Here is a 15,027-nt window from a genome sequence, read left to right as displayed (position 1 = left end):
CATTCGGGAATTCACACCAGTGACTAAAAGCTCCACTTTTGAAGGTGTTTCCGGAAGAATCTTTCCTACTATTTAATAATACTTATTGTTCTTCTGCAGAAGAGACTGACTACCCCACGAACCATCAAGGGGCTATGCCTGGAGGTGGAGAATGCTGTGATGCAGCAGTCGACCAGTGCTCTGAGAGCGCACCTGAGGAGTGATTGGGAGATTTATTGATGGACAAAGAGCTAGGTGAAACAGGTAAGGAAACCATGCCTACCTTGATAACGTTGGGGCTACTAGAATAACTCTGGTCTTGTCCTGTCTGATTTCGTTCACCACTTTGAGAATCAGAGGCATCAGGGAAATGCATAAAACAGCTTTTTCATCCAAGTGAGGAGGAACTGCGAACTAAATCCCCCACCTTGAACACAATAGATGGCATTTTTTATTCATAGCTGTGGTGAAGAGGTCCACTTCTGGAAATCCCCATGTCTAAAATATGCTGACAAGGACCTAGAAATCCAACACCCATTTGTAGTCTTGGGAATACAAAACAACAGGGAGTGGATAACTTGATGAAGTGCCCTGTTCTATTCACTCTCCCTGAAGCATTTGGCACCGGCTACTGTCGAAAGACAGTACACTGGGCAAGATGGACCATTAGTTTGACCCAGGATGGCTGTCCTTATGTTCTTATGAAAATCACCTGCTAAAAGCGACAGCTGTTATATTTTGCCTGCCCAGGAGATATATTGCGGAAATTCTTCTGTGATGTTCCATGCAACAGTTCCATGATGTTATTGCTTTGCAAAGGAAAAGGGTTCTCACTCCTCCCCACCAATTGATATTGAACATGCAGGCAACATTATCTGTCATGATTTTCATAGGCCTGTGTCTGATGAGAGGCAGAAAATGAAGGCAGGCATTTCTGATCACTCTGGTTGAAATTAAGGGTGGATTCTTGGGGTGGCCATCTGACCTGTACTATTAGAGCAGTGATAACAATTAGATCTATCCATGGGCCAATCTGAGAATTTTATGACAAGAGGCAGGCTATTTGTGCAGAAGACTGACAAAATTTAACAAACAAAAAACCCACAACTTCAGCTGCCAATAAATAAAGACCTTGATTGCAACATTTTTAACAAAGTTTATAAATCAACATTATTACCTGTGTCTGTGGTAATCTCTAATGGGAGAGGACATCTATGATCTCTGGCAAGCTTTCTGAAGAATGGCTTGTAGGTCAGTGCTAGGTGCATGAAATGATGAAGATGCCGTGTTGGTTTTTTATAATGTTCATGGTAGAAAACCCAGATTCGCAGAGGTACATTAATCCAAACACCATTAAAAGATAGATGGCTTAGATGCTGGCTATTCTGAAACTGGTCAGCATATTGAGACCAGAAATCACAAAGTCCCACTTTCCTGAATTTTGCCTTAAAGACATCTGATCTCTGGAGCCTTAAAATTTCTAATTGAAAGGCACCTTCATCAATTGAATCAAGAAAGTTCTTTGCTTCAGAAGGGCAAAGTCCATCGGCAGAGACAACAAACGGAACACAAACAAATTAAAGCAAATCTTTTGGAATTCTAAAATTCTCAAATCACATTTTAAAATTTTTGATCAGATTGTTTAGGAATTCTTGCATCATTTTCATCAAAGTTTCATCTGTAGCAGCGCGCAATGAGGGAAAGTGCAACATCTCTCCTGTTAAGTCTGTCTCAATGATTTCAAGATTCCTCTGAAAGAAGCCTACTTTTTCAAACAGATCCCCAACACTGCTTGCAAGGCCTTGGAGCTGCAAGTTGAGTGACCAGTAATATTGCACAGATAAGCTAACTGTGACATACAGGGGACATCATTCATAAATTCCAGGAACTCACTAGCCTTGTTGGTCTTGTGGTTTGAACGAAATTCTATTTCTTTTTGAAGCACCCACAATCTAATACATGCTCCCTATTAACCAGCAAACGTCGTCGTGCTCAGAGGCAGATTAAGCTTTTGTGGGGCCCCTCCCCACCCCTTCCACCTGTAATCCCCTCTGCCCACGCTCCTACCATGGAAATGGGGTTGGGGAATAGGGGATTGCCCTGCCCCGCCCGCCCGGCGTTCCTGCTGGGGATCGGGGTTGGGGTGTGGGGGCTTCCCTCACTCCCCGGCAGGCGCGCCGGGCAGGCGGGGTGGATCTGGGCACGGGGACGCCCATTTTTCCGGAGTCCCCCAATTGGCTAAGGCCCCAGCTACAGACCCCCTGGCTAATCCGCCACTGGTTGTGCTGCAACAGGTCACTTGTAAAAGAGCTTTAAAAAGACAAGGTGGCAAGCTAGAAGTTGAGCATATGTAATTCACTAAACTCATCATAATACCCATTTTTTCAAGTCCCCAGACAACTTACCACAGAGGACAGTCTTGGGAATGATGTCGTGAAGTGTGTTTAATGAAGGGCGCATCATTGCCAAACGTGAAGCAATGCCCTTCTGTTTCCCTGTCATGTTCTCAGGCTGTAACAAGCAAGTTTACTTTCTGCAGATCTAAACCATTTTTTTCAAATGAGCCTTTTACCTTTTCAGAAACGATCGCTCATGTGGTGTAGGTTTCTAATGGTATTAAACACAAAAAATCTTCCTTGAAAATTTCACCATCATAAAAGCTAACAAACAGCAATAGCTGGGCAGTGTCACTTAAATCGCTTGATTAGTCCCTGCCCTGCAGAGAACAGAACACGTGGCACTTCTTGTTCTGTCTGGACGTGAACAGGTCCACCAGGGGAGTCCGCAACCTGCGGAAGATCAGGCTGACCACCTCCAGATGGAGCGACCATTCATGGCAAGACGAGAAGGTTCTGCTGAGGTGATCAGCCAGGACATTCTTGGCTCCAGGCAGGTGGGCGGCTACCAGATGAATGGCATGCCGCACACGAAAGTCCGAGAGGCTGAGCGCTTCCTGACAAAGGGCCGAAGACCTAGCTTCACCCTGCTTGTTGATGTAGTATATCACGGCTGTATTGTCCGTCAGGACCTGTCCTTCAGGTGGGGCAAGAATGCCTGGCAGGTCAGGCGAACCGCTTTGAGCTCCCCGACATTAATATGAAGGCCCAGATCACTGTGAAACCAGAAGCCCTGGTTGTTGAGCTCACTCAAATGGGCTCCCCAGCCCAGGTCCTACACACCCGAAACCAGGGTAAGCGACGGAGACGGGGTCACAAAAGGAACCCCATGCAGCGCCGACTCTGGATCCAGCCACCAGTCTGAGGACAAAAGGATGCGGCTCAGCACCATGTCCACTCAGTCCAGGGCATGCCTCCTGGGAATATAGACCGAGGCCAGCCATGCCTGCAGAGGTCGTAGATGAAAACGGGTATGGTGGACCACGTACGTGCATGCGGCCATGTGGCCCATCAGTCACAGGCTCGTGTGGGCTGTGGTAAGCGGATGCTCTTTACGTAGGCAATCAAGTCCAACATGGCCTGGAAGCGTGCCTCCGGAAGAAAGGCCCTGGCTCGCGTGGAGTCAAGAACTGTTCCGATAAACTCTATGCATTGGACCAGCGTAAACATGGACTTTTCTGTGTTTATTAACAGGCCCAGATCATTGCAGATGGATCGCACCAGGTCGAGGCTCTGTTGGACCTGCCCCGGAGACCTGCCCTTGATGAGCTAGTCGTTGAGATACGGGAAGATCTGGACACCCTGACATCTCAGGTAAGCTGCTACTGATGCCATGCATTTTGTGAACACCCTGGAAGTGACGCCCGGCCACTATGAAGCGCAGGAAGCACCTGTAGCCCGGGAATACGGAGGCATGAAAGTAAGCGTCTTAAGTCGAGAGTGGCATACCAGTCCCCCAGATCCAGGGAAGGAATGATGGAGGCCAGGGAGACCATGTGGAACTTCAACTTCTTGAGAGACTTGTTGAGGCCATGCAGGCCCCCTTTGGCCTTCAGGATTAAGAAGTAGCGGGAGTGCAAATCCGGCACCGCTCTTTAACATCCGACTCCCCCAGGCACTTAAGGCAGCTGCTGTGGGGGGTCGCTCACAGGCATAGGCCTGCCGCAGTCTGAACAGGGCTTGAACCCGAGAGACCCGCCTGGGGCAAAGTCCAACTGGGACCCTAACTACTAACCAACTCACACTTAACTACTTAAGAACTCCTTAAGACTAACAAAGCGAACTATATACAATGGCTTTTGGGCACGAAGTTCAAAATGATAGACAACCGCTAGCTCTTGCCAAGCAAAAGAGGTGCTCCAACTGATCACCACAGGCGGTAAAAAGGAACTGAGGGCGTAGGGCTGGCGGCATAGGTGCTGGAACTAGGAGTGTGGGGGGTGCTGCAGCACCCCCAGGCTTGAACTGGTTTCCATTATATACAGGGTTTACAGTTTGGTTCAATGGCTCTCAGCACCTCCACTGTAAAAACTGTTCCAGCACCCCTGGCCGGCAGTGCCTAATATACCACGGCATGAGCGCGGCATTCCAGAGGGCACCACAGCCGGCCCTACAGGTACCGCTAAGGCAAAAATCTCCGATGGCTGCACACGTGGGCGTGCACGCACCTAGAATGGAATCGACATGAGCAAGCACTCAAAGAAGAATGATCCTGCCCTATGACAAAAACACAGGAACCTTTTGTGCATCAGGTGTATTGCTATATGGAAGTACATGCTTGAAGGTCAAGGGCTGAAAAACAATCCCCTGAATTTGGAAAAGGAACTATAGCTGCCAGAGTCACTATCTTGAACTTCTGAGACCCTCACAAATTTGTTTAGGAGTTTTAGATCTAAGATTGGTCTCCACCTTCCACTCTTCTTTGGAATGAGAAAGTACCTCATGTAGAAGCCCCATCCCCTGTGCTCAGCAGGGACCAGCTCTATTGTTCCTAAACCCTCTTCTTCATTTATTTCCTGTCTAAGGAACTTTTGAGATGGGTTCCTAAAGAGGAACAGCGACAGGGAATTAGAAGGGAGGGAGGTAAAATGGATTATAGCCCAATAGTATTATATCCATCACCCATTTGTCTGAGGTGATAGGCTCCCCATGCTTGTTGGAATCGGGAGAGTTTGTCCCCAAATGGGGGGAGGAGGTAGGCAAATCGTTGCAGCTGACAGACTAAAGACAAGGGAGTGGCTACTATATCTTGTGATAGGCTACTATATCTTGTTAAAATTCAAGATCAAGAACTAGCTGCACATTGAGGTGAATAAAGAGGAATCGAGATTACTCAGTCCTTCACTAGAGAGGAAAAAAAGAGTAATCTTGATTCCAGAGAATTGCATCAGGTAGAAACTTTGAGCTGTTTGCGATCTACAGAATTTTCTTTTGTTTGCAGGAGTGCAGATGCCTAACAAATGTAATGTGGCCCTAGAGTCTTTAAGAGCATGCAACAACTCATCAATATTCTCTGTGAACAACTTTGGACCATTAAATGGGAGATCCTCTACCATAGTCTGGACTTCTCTGGGGGAACTAGACAACCATAGCGAGGATGCCCTGCACATCACCACTGCTATGGAAATGGAATGGGCTGCAGTATCAAGTGCCACCTAAAGAGATGTCCTGACCAATAACTGTCCCTCAGAAATGGTAGCCTGAAATTGTTCCCTTTGGTCTGAAGGAAGATGTTGAATAAAGGAGCCAAATTTTGCATGATTTGTAAAGTTGTATTTGGCCATCAGCGCCTGATAATTTGCAGTACAGAACTGTAGGGTTGACGATGAGTAAGATTTCCCCCCCAGAAAGTCCCAGCACTTCTGGTCTACAAGAGGAATCAAGATTACTCTATCCTTCACTAGAGAGGAAAGAAGATAAACCAAGTTAAATTTGCTTTTCAGCACTATCTAAACATTTGAAATTGCCATTGACTCTTCTAGCTTTTATTTAGCCATTGCTCATTAATCTCAAAGCTTGCTTAAAGCACCAAAAATAAAGGAGAATAAAATGAATCCTGCAAGGAAAATGCTTAAGGTTTGGGGGTGGGGTTGTTTTTTGCTGTCTCTTGGTTTTCATATCTGTTCTCTTTCAGTTGTTCACCAAGTTAAAGTGTCAAGTATATTTATCTCCCTCTCCTCCATCAGGGGATGGTAAATGGATTGTTCCATCATATCTCAAAATCTTCAGTAGGGACACAATCACATACTTCATCATCAACTTTATAGATAAGGTTCAGAAAGTTCTCCTTACTTAAATGAAGAGCTGATCCATTTTCTTTTTAAAAAAATAAAATTTGGTAACTGTTTTCTGATTACTAGTAGAGCTTTATGTACAAGGCCTTTGGTTCTCTCTATTTAATACCAGGGCCTTAAGCATAGTCCTCTGTTAAAGTAAAGGCTGAAAGCCTGTGCTTCAGTTTTATTTTTGGTTTCTTATTTGTATTAAGATTAACTTAATTTAATATTTAAATAGAGCTTTATCTGAACAAGTTCTACCTACAAGGCTCAAATGCTCATCCAAATCTTTGAGGAAAATTTGGAATTTGTGACCAACTGCTGATTCACATCTGGGTGTGATGTAGTGACCCAATGCAATAAGGCAATGGCATTAATAGGCACCAATAAGCTTAAATAGATCTCATGCTTACAAGGTGCACCAAATAGGGCATTAGAGTGGGCAGCTGTTCCATATCCTGTATTTTGGAGAGGGGAAGTGCAAGAGTGAAATGAAGTTAAGGGAACAGGAAAGGATATCTCCAACAACATAAACTCTTCTTGATTCGCCACAGAAAAGTTCAGCAGTTTAACACTTGGAATGGTTTATAATGGATCTATCAATCATGCAAAAGCTATTCTAATCAAAGCAATAAAGTAATCCTTGAGATGTGGCTCCTGTCAAAGGATAGTCTAATAAAAAGAAGGGCTGTGTAGAGAAAAATTATGTTTTCAGAAAGCAGGTCTCAGAAAATCACTGGGGTGAGGGATGACTAAATAGGGATACGGTAGGTCTTTTTGGGTTCTACATAAGGAGAGAAGATCTGCTGGGAGATTATTTATGACTCAAGTCCTTCCCATACATGGAGAGATAAACATGCAAACCTTCTACTACTGTCTATTAAATAGCTGAAAATGGAATCTTTTGTTTTGTTTTAAAAAGGATGTAGGAAACTTAGGAAACACTATTAAAAACTAAAGAGATTGAGGACGTTGTAGCATGAAGCATTCAGTTCAGGAAATGACAAATTTAAGGCTGTGCATTAATGTATGCATTATGATAGAGTAATATCTAATAACACTTGCTTCATTATGTTGCTAAAAGAATGATGCAAACTGATTAGTGAATTGTTCTAGTATCCAGTCACTGGCAATGTTCTACGTGTACAGTGAGCAAGACAGGACCTGCTGCAAGAGGAAGAATGCTCTTGTGAGGAAAGCACTGGACTGGAATCAAAGGGAACTTGGTTCTTTTGCTGCCTCTGTCATAGATTTCTCATGAGACCCTGTGCAAATTATGCTGTTTTTCAGTCTCATCTATAATACACAGCTATCTGCAAAGTTTGTTTTTTAATGTTTGTGAGGCACTTATGCTATGTTGGGTGTCACAGATGTGTCAACAAAAAATTCTGCATTCGTTTTAGCGTTTGGATGGTATGCAGTAAATAAGGCTTGGGGCCACAAAATGAATAATGAGGATAAAAAAATATTCAACAGCAACCTCTTTCACTACGCACCATCCAGTTTATGCACTGAAACAGGCAAGAGTCCTATGGAGAAAACAGTATATAATCAAGCAATATGATACTATATTGTAATGCATTCTCACAAGATGTCAGTTGTTCAGACAACTTCACCTTTGCCATTTTCTGATTTTTTTTTTTTAGAGTTTCACTTTGTAACTTTAAGCTTCTTCCAGACTGCACTAGACAAAAAAAAAACACACATTGTTTCTTAATGTGTCATTATGGTTAACTATTTTAACAGTAATTGTAATAATTGTTCCTTTATAATTTGTCACAAAATATGTATATATAGGGTTTACATTAACACATAGCACTCTTAATGCAGACTTCTTGTTAATGAACTTGTCTATTTTGTGCAACACCACAAAATATTGGGGGGGAGGGATAGCTCAGTAGTTTGAGCATTGGCCTGCTAAACCCAGGGTTGAGAGTTCAATCCTTGAGGGGGCCATTTAGGGATCTAGGGCAAAATCAGTACTTGGTCCTGCTACTGAAGGCAGGGGGCTGGACTCAATGACCTTTCAAGGTCCCTTCCAGTTCTATGAGATAGGTATATCTCCATATATAACTGTTGTTCATTTCTTTATGCACATAACGAATAATGCTAACAGAGTGTTATTTGTTTCTAAACATCAGTATGAAAAATACACCTCTACCTCGATATAACGCTGTCCTCGGGAGCCAAAAAATTATTACTGCGTTATAGGTGACACCGCGTTATATTGAACTTGCTTTGATCCACCAGCGTGCGCAGCCCCGCCCCCCCGAGCACTGCTTTACCACGTTATATCCAAATTCGTGTTATATCGGGTTGCGTTACATCGAGGTAGAGGTGTATAGCACAGTGTACCAGATAAAACAGGTAATTTCTTTTCCAAATATGTTTAGCTTTTAACAAATATGCCATCTTCCCTACATTACAGTATATTTAAGCCTTGAAATAGAACTTGATTGCTTTATTTAAGCAAGGGCCAGTAGACGGAACAGTTCCAGAGCTCTTAAGCGTTTGAACTTTTTTGTATTGGCTGTCATACGAGAAGATTAAGGGGTGATTTGATTACCATCTGTAAGTATCTACATGGGGAACAAATATTAGATAATGGGCTCTTCAATCTAGCAGAGAAATGTATAACACAATCCAATGGCTAGAAGTTGAAACTAGACAAATTCAGACCAGAAATAAGGTGTACATTTCTAACAGCAAGAGAGTAATTAATCATTGGGGGGGAAAAAATCTACCAAGAAGTCTCCATCACTGACTATTTTTAAATCAAGATTGGATATTTTTTCTGAAAGATATGGTCTATGAATTAGTTTGGGGAAAGTTCTACAGCCTATGCTATCTATGCCAGAGTCAAGACTAGATGATCACAATGGTCCCTTCTGCCCTTAGAATCTTTGAATCCTGCTGAACTAAACCTTAGAGACTGTCAAGATAAAAAAAGGTTACATACTTGAAAAGACAGCTTATGTGATTTAGAACTGGGACTCGTAAACTCCCTATTCACAGTATATGAATGAACTCCCAGTGATTTCAACAGAGGTAAGTAATTTGCATCTTGCAGCCAAGAATTTGAGCCCTGGGATTTTATCTATTGCCACAAACACTGCCTGCATATATATTTAGTTGCATTGATAAACTATTATTCTCTTATAGTCAATATTAACTTTAAAAACATACCTGCTACTTGTGCCAATCTATCATGAAGTTTATATAAGCTGTTCATCATGAGACTTTTTTCATTTGCCTGGAATTAAAAAAGCTGGTTAACATTAAGACAATTTACAACTTCACAAGAGAAATTAATTTTTCATCTATGCAGAACCTAAAGCTATTTACAGTAAAACACTTTTATTTACAGAATTAGATAAGATAGCCAAATAGTGTTTTGTGCATCAAAACGACAGTATAGGCAACTGATTTTGCATTTATCTGTATCCATTCAAGGTGTAATCTTTTTTTTTTTGAGCTAGTTGAAGCTAGTTCTTGGCGTTAGAGAGGAAAATTATAGGAAACAGATTGACAATTTAGGTGGTTTCACTGTTCTCTCTTACGTAGTACTAAAACAATGCCCTGGAATGGTCTTAATAGGTATTAAAAACTTGGAGGTGCTAACCTTCAAAAAAAAAAAAATTAAACGAAGCCCCTGGATATTTGTTCTTATTAAAGGCAAAACAAGGTACGTTAACCATCCTAGCTGAATTTCTATTCAACTATATTCTATCCATGGGAAATTCAGGCCAAAATTAGACTTTTGGAAAGGCCAAAACAAAAAACTCATTACACTATCGACCCTCAAACTTGACTGACTCATTTTGCATGAAAGAAAAGCTGTGGCATCTAAAGTGTAAAGGTGGGAGGAAGACAATTCTATAGAGGCAGAATGATCTTGTGGACAAAACAGAAGAATAAGAGTCAGGAATAGAGAATGATGCAAATTGAGCAGTGAATTATTCTAATATCTCCAGTTACTGCAGGTATGCCCAATTCGTGTGTGACCTTAGGCTAATCACTTAACATCTGACTCAATTTTTCTACCTGTACAATCGTGTTAATACCTCCTTTGCAGGCATTTTATAAGGTTTAGTTATTATTAGTGCTTGTAAAGTGCTTTGCAATTCTCAGATGGAAGGCACTCTTTAAAGTGCAAAATGTTTAAGTGTATGTGGTAACTAAACACTTTTCAAAAACATTCTTCAAGAATATGTACCCTCGTGGCACAGGGTTGTCTAGAGTGCACGTGCGGGCCGAACGGATGCTGCTGATGGAAAATCTCCGATCAAGGGCTCAAGCGGCACATGCATACCTGAAGTGGAGCAGAAGGTGAGTAAACTGTTCTTTTATATTTATTAACTTCTTTGTAAATACATTACACGGATTATCCACTAAGAAATGCCTAATTCTTTTTTAGTTTAAGACTATTGAACTGAACTGAAATTTTGGAACAGCCTTCCGAGGGAAACGGTGGGGGCGAAAGACCTCTCTGGCTTCAAGATTAGGCTTGATAAGTTTATGGAGGGAATGGTTTGATGGGATAACGTGATTTTAGTCAATTAGGCATTAACGTGCCATCGCGGGTAAAATGAGGGTCCGGCTGTAGAATCTTGCCTGTATGCTCGGGGTTCTGCTGATCGCCATATTTGGGGTCGGGAAGGAATTTTCCTCCAGGGTAGATTGGCAGAGGCCCTGGAGGTTTTTCGCCTTCCTCCGCAGCATAGGGCAGGGGTCGCAGGCTGGAAGATTCTGTTGTGGGTGGGTCAGCTTTTGTGGCCTGCATCATGCGGGAGGTCAGACTAGATGACCATATTGGTCCCTTCTGACCTTAAAGTCTATGAGTCTATGAGTCTATAATATGACTTGTATTATCTACTTCACCACCACAATATTTTCAATTTAACAATTAGCTCAGGCATATGAGGTTTAGAGTAGAATCTCATATTTTTGTATACTGCTTGCAACAGAAAGACTAGTGTTTGTATTCTTCATTCTCAGTTTCTCAAATCTGAATTAGTTTAATGAAGGAAAAATATATTCAGATACTTATATTCCTTTCTCCTACTTCAGACCCAAAGCTCTGCACCTAGGTGATTAGACAGATACTTCCACCAATTCAAAAGATTTAAATCAAAAAAAAAAAAAAAAAAAAAAAAAAAAAAAAAAGCCAGTAGTGCATAGACACCCACACATTTTGAAAAGTTTCAATCTCACCCCTAAAATAGATGAACTGATAGATCCTTCATGTCAGACCAGTAGTTACCATCTCTCCACTAATAAAATTTTGCAAGAGTAGTAGTGTTTACCCTTGAGCCCAGGCCAGATTCCAGCATGGAGTATATGCAGAAAGTCTACTTAAGTTCCTGCTGTTTACAGTGAAATCATCATCATTTGCATCCAAAATGGGGAAAGAGTACGTAACTTTCTGGAATTTTGCCACAGAAGTGGCTGCACTTCAACAGTTTGTGTTGTGTAGCATCTCACCACAGAAATGGATGAATTTGAGCAGTTTGGACTACATAGCCTTTTGATCCCTCAGGATTAAAGATGTTCTATTAGGATGATTTACTGGTCAGTAGCTGCATATATTATGTCTGTACATCTCTATTTGCAAGATGTAAACTGTGCTATTAGCTCTGAACTATTTAGAAAAAAAAAAAGCATCTATTAGGGTCAAACAAGCTCTCCTGTGTGGTCTGAACTCTCAGAACCAGCTAAATAAAAGGGATCCAAAGCCCCCAAGCAGTTGCATTTCACTATGATAAAATAAAAGATACAGAAGACTCCAAAGACATAGGGAAGAAGTAGAGTATATTGCTTCCATAAAACTAAACAGCTATCAATAAGTAACTTTTCTTTCTTCTACAATGGTTACCTCAGAAAGGAAACCACCTCTCTTCTTATGACATACAGCTACAGTTGCAATCCATGGAGGCCCCTGAGCTGAAGCTCCTTTGGCATGAGTGGGGACAAGAGGGGGTGTAATGGCTGGCATAGCGCTCTGTTATGGCCCCAGGCATTTCCTTCCCCAGATATGTAACAGTCCAAGTTTTAAGACTGGAGATTGTCAAACTTCCTAGAGAATATTTTCTGGAAAACCAATTTTGTAAGTCTTCAGGGCATGCCGCAATGCACACCTCTTCATGGATCATGAAGACACTGGCATTGTTGGGTAGGGCAGGGTGTAGGGCTCTGGAGATTGTGCATGTGGTTAATTTCAGTTACATTTATGTTGTTGCTATAGGTGAACATGATGGATTTATTTTAATGTATTTGTTAAAAAACTGTTAAGTGCACCCAGAATAATGGATTGGGGTTCTTTTATTACACTCTGTATACATCTAAATAATCTCATGAACATTTTATCAGTAGGCCCCTACGAGAACAAGGGAAGAGTAATTAAACGAAGACTGAAGACCTATTTCCCTAAATATGCATGACAGTGAGATGCCAAATAAGACATGGAAGGCCTAGCATGGTCAGTTGTAATGGAGATTTTGTTCAGTATCTTGTTAAAGAAGTCCATTTTCACTGCAGCATGCATTAAGAAGCACTCTGTGTCAAAGAAAGTTTATCAATGCTTGAAGTAACGAAGGTATGAACAGAAAAGTTGAGAATTTCAATGTTACTGGAGCTCTTAAATGTAGTTGCAGTGCAAGATTCCTATAGACAGCAGCATCAGATGTCTAAACTAAAAATCACATTCTTAGTTCAGAAAAGAGAAGACTGATTAGTTTTACATAATCTGCAATGGTTGAATGACTTGTTGGCTTTATTCAACAACCACAAACTAAATGTAAAACTTCAAGGGTCAAGGAATGATTGCTATCAAACATAGTGGTTACTAAGATTATGAAGAGAAAGTGGAACTATTCAAGACGACTGATACTGGAAAGTTAAAATACTTCTCTTCATTGACTAAATATCTGAACAATTCAGCATTCATGGGCCATGCTGGCAACATAATAATGCACTAGACATTCAGATGTAACTGGGATCTTACTGGGAGTTTAGGTTCTGACAGCTAGAAAACATGTAATGATCCAAGAGCCAAACAGGATCAAATACCAGATTTCAAAAAGTTCTCTCTCAACAACCGGTAGATGGAGATTGTCAACTTCCTAGAGAATATTTTATGGAAAACCAAGTTTGTTTATTTCATTTCCCAGATGGAAAATAGCAAACACAAAACAAAAATCAACTTACTACCAAAGTTTGGCAAGCTTAGAACACACTGTTCAATTCTTTTGTTTCTAGGGGGAAAAGAAGCCACCCATAGCTTTGTAGATGACCTCTTGCTCAAGAAGGTACTTGTGAGAACTGTTTTCATGAATCAACTTAATGTCTGACAATAATTAATTGACAAATGATGTGGATTAGAAGGCAGTATGGAGGGGAACTGGAGAGCCTAACCCTTCTGGCTAATGAACAATCCATAGCAATTCTACTCCATACTAGAAGGAAACTGACAAGATTCCCAGAAGGAAAGGGAAAAGCCTAAGGGACAGGATGACAAACTGAAAACAGGTTCTTGGGTTGTCTGTCAAATCTGGTGCCCAAGAGACTATAATGTCAAAAGAATCATCTCTCTTCCTCCAGTGCTTATGGGCCTTTCTACTGGACTCCTTGGAAGAAGGCATTCTGAGTTGAAAGACAGTATCCTGCAACATCAGGCCTGTATTTCCAAGAAGATTGCATCAGTCAGAGACCTGGTTGCCAACTTCATGTTACAACATACAGACACCTCAGAGTGGGTCCACCTCAGAAATTGTTGCCCCAATTCTCTAGCTGATAAGTCAGTATCATGATGGAAGAGAAACAACGTGGAATAGAGGACACAAGGAAGAAAGGAGAGCAGCAGAATACAGACCCTGGACTTCAGAAAAGCAGATTGATTCCCTCAGGGAACTGATGGGCAGGATCCCCTGGGAGAATAACATGAGGGGGAAAGGAGTCCAGGAGAGCTGGCTGTATTTTAAAGAATCCTTATTGAGGTTGCAGGAACAAACCATCCCGATGTGTAGAAAGAATAGTAAATATGGCAGGCGACAAGCTTGGCTTAACAGGGAAATCCCTGCTGATCTTAAACATAAAAAAGAAGCTTACAAGAAGTCGAAGACTGGACAAATGACCAGGGAGGAGTATAAAAATATTGCTCAGGCATGCAGGAGTGAAATCAGGAAGGCCAAATCACACTTGGAGTTGCAGCTAGCAAGGGATGTTAAGAATAACAAGAAGGGTTTCTTCAGGTATGTTAGCAACAAGAAGAAAGTCAAGGAAAATGTGGGCCCCTTACTGAATGAGGGAGGCAACCTAGTGACAGAGCATGTGGAAAAAACTAATGTTCTCAATACTTTTTTTGCCTCTGTCTTCACAAACAAGGTCAGCTCCCAGACTACTGCACTGGGCAACACAGTATGGGGAGGAGGTGACCAGCCCTCTGTGGAGAAAGAAGTGGTTCAGGACTATTTAGAAAAGCTGGACGAGCACAAGTCCATGGGGCCGGATGCGCTGCATCCGAAGGTGCTAAAGGAGTTGGCAGATGTGATTGCAGAGCCATTGGCCATTATCTTTGAAAACTCATGGCGATCCGGGGAGGTCCCAGATGACTGGAAAAAGGCTAATGTAGTGCCCATCTTTAAAAAAGGGAAGGAGGAGGATCCGGGGAACTACAGGCCAGTCAGCCTCACCTCAGTCCCTGGAAAAATCATGGAGCAGGTCCTCCAGGAATCAATTTTGAAGCACTTACAGGAGAGGAAAGTGATCAGGAACAGTCAGCATGGATTCACCAAGGGCAAGTCATGCCTGACTAATCTAATTGCCTTCTGTGAGGAGATAACTGGCTCTGTGGATGAGGGGAAAGCAGTGGATGTGTT

At 42.0% G+C, this 15,027-nt stretch overlaps 1 protein-coding gene across 1 annotated transcript in view; it reads right to left on the bottom strand.

The window, feature by feature from the left end:
* Positions 1-15,027, bottom strand: part of LEMD3 (LEM domain containing 3) — an 84,685-nt gene that overhangs the window by 26,362 nt on the left and 43,296 nt on the right. The window contains exon 3 of the mRNA XM_065410521.1: positions 9,338-9,404. Within this exon, the coding sequence (XP_065266593.1) occupies positions 9,338-9,404 (67 nt within the window). The remainder of the gene's footprint in view (positions 1-9,337; positions 9,405-15,027) is intronic.

Source organism: Emys orbicularis, chromosome 1 (genome assembly GCF_028017835.1).
Source record: "Emys orbicularis isolate rEmyOrb1 chromosome 1, rEmyOrb1.hap1, whole genome shotgun sequence".
In the NCBI taxonomy this organism is placed as follows: domain Eukaryota; kingdom Metazoa; phylum Chordata; order Testudines; family Emydidae; genus Emys; species Emys orbicularis.
This window is presented reverse-complemented; position numbering and strand designations above follow the sequence as displayed.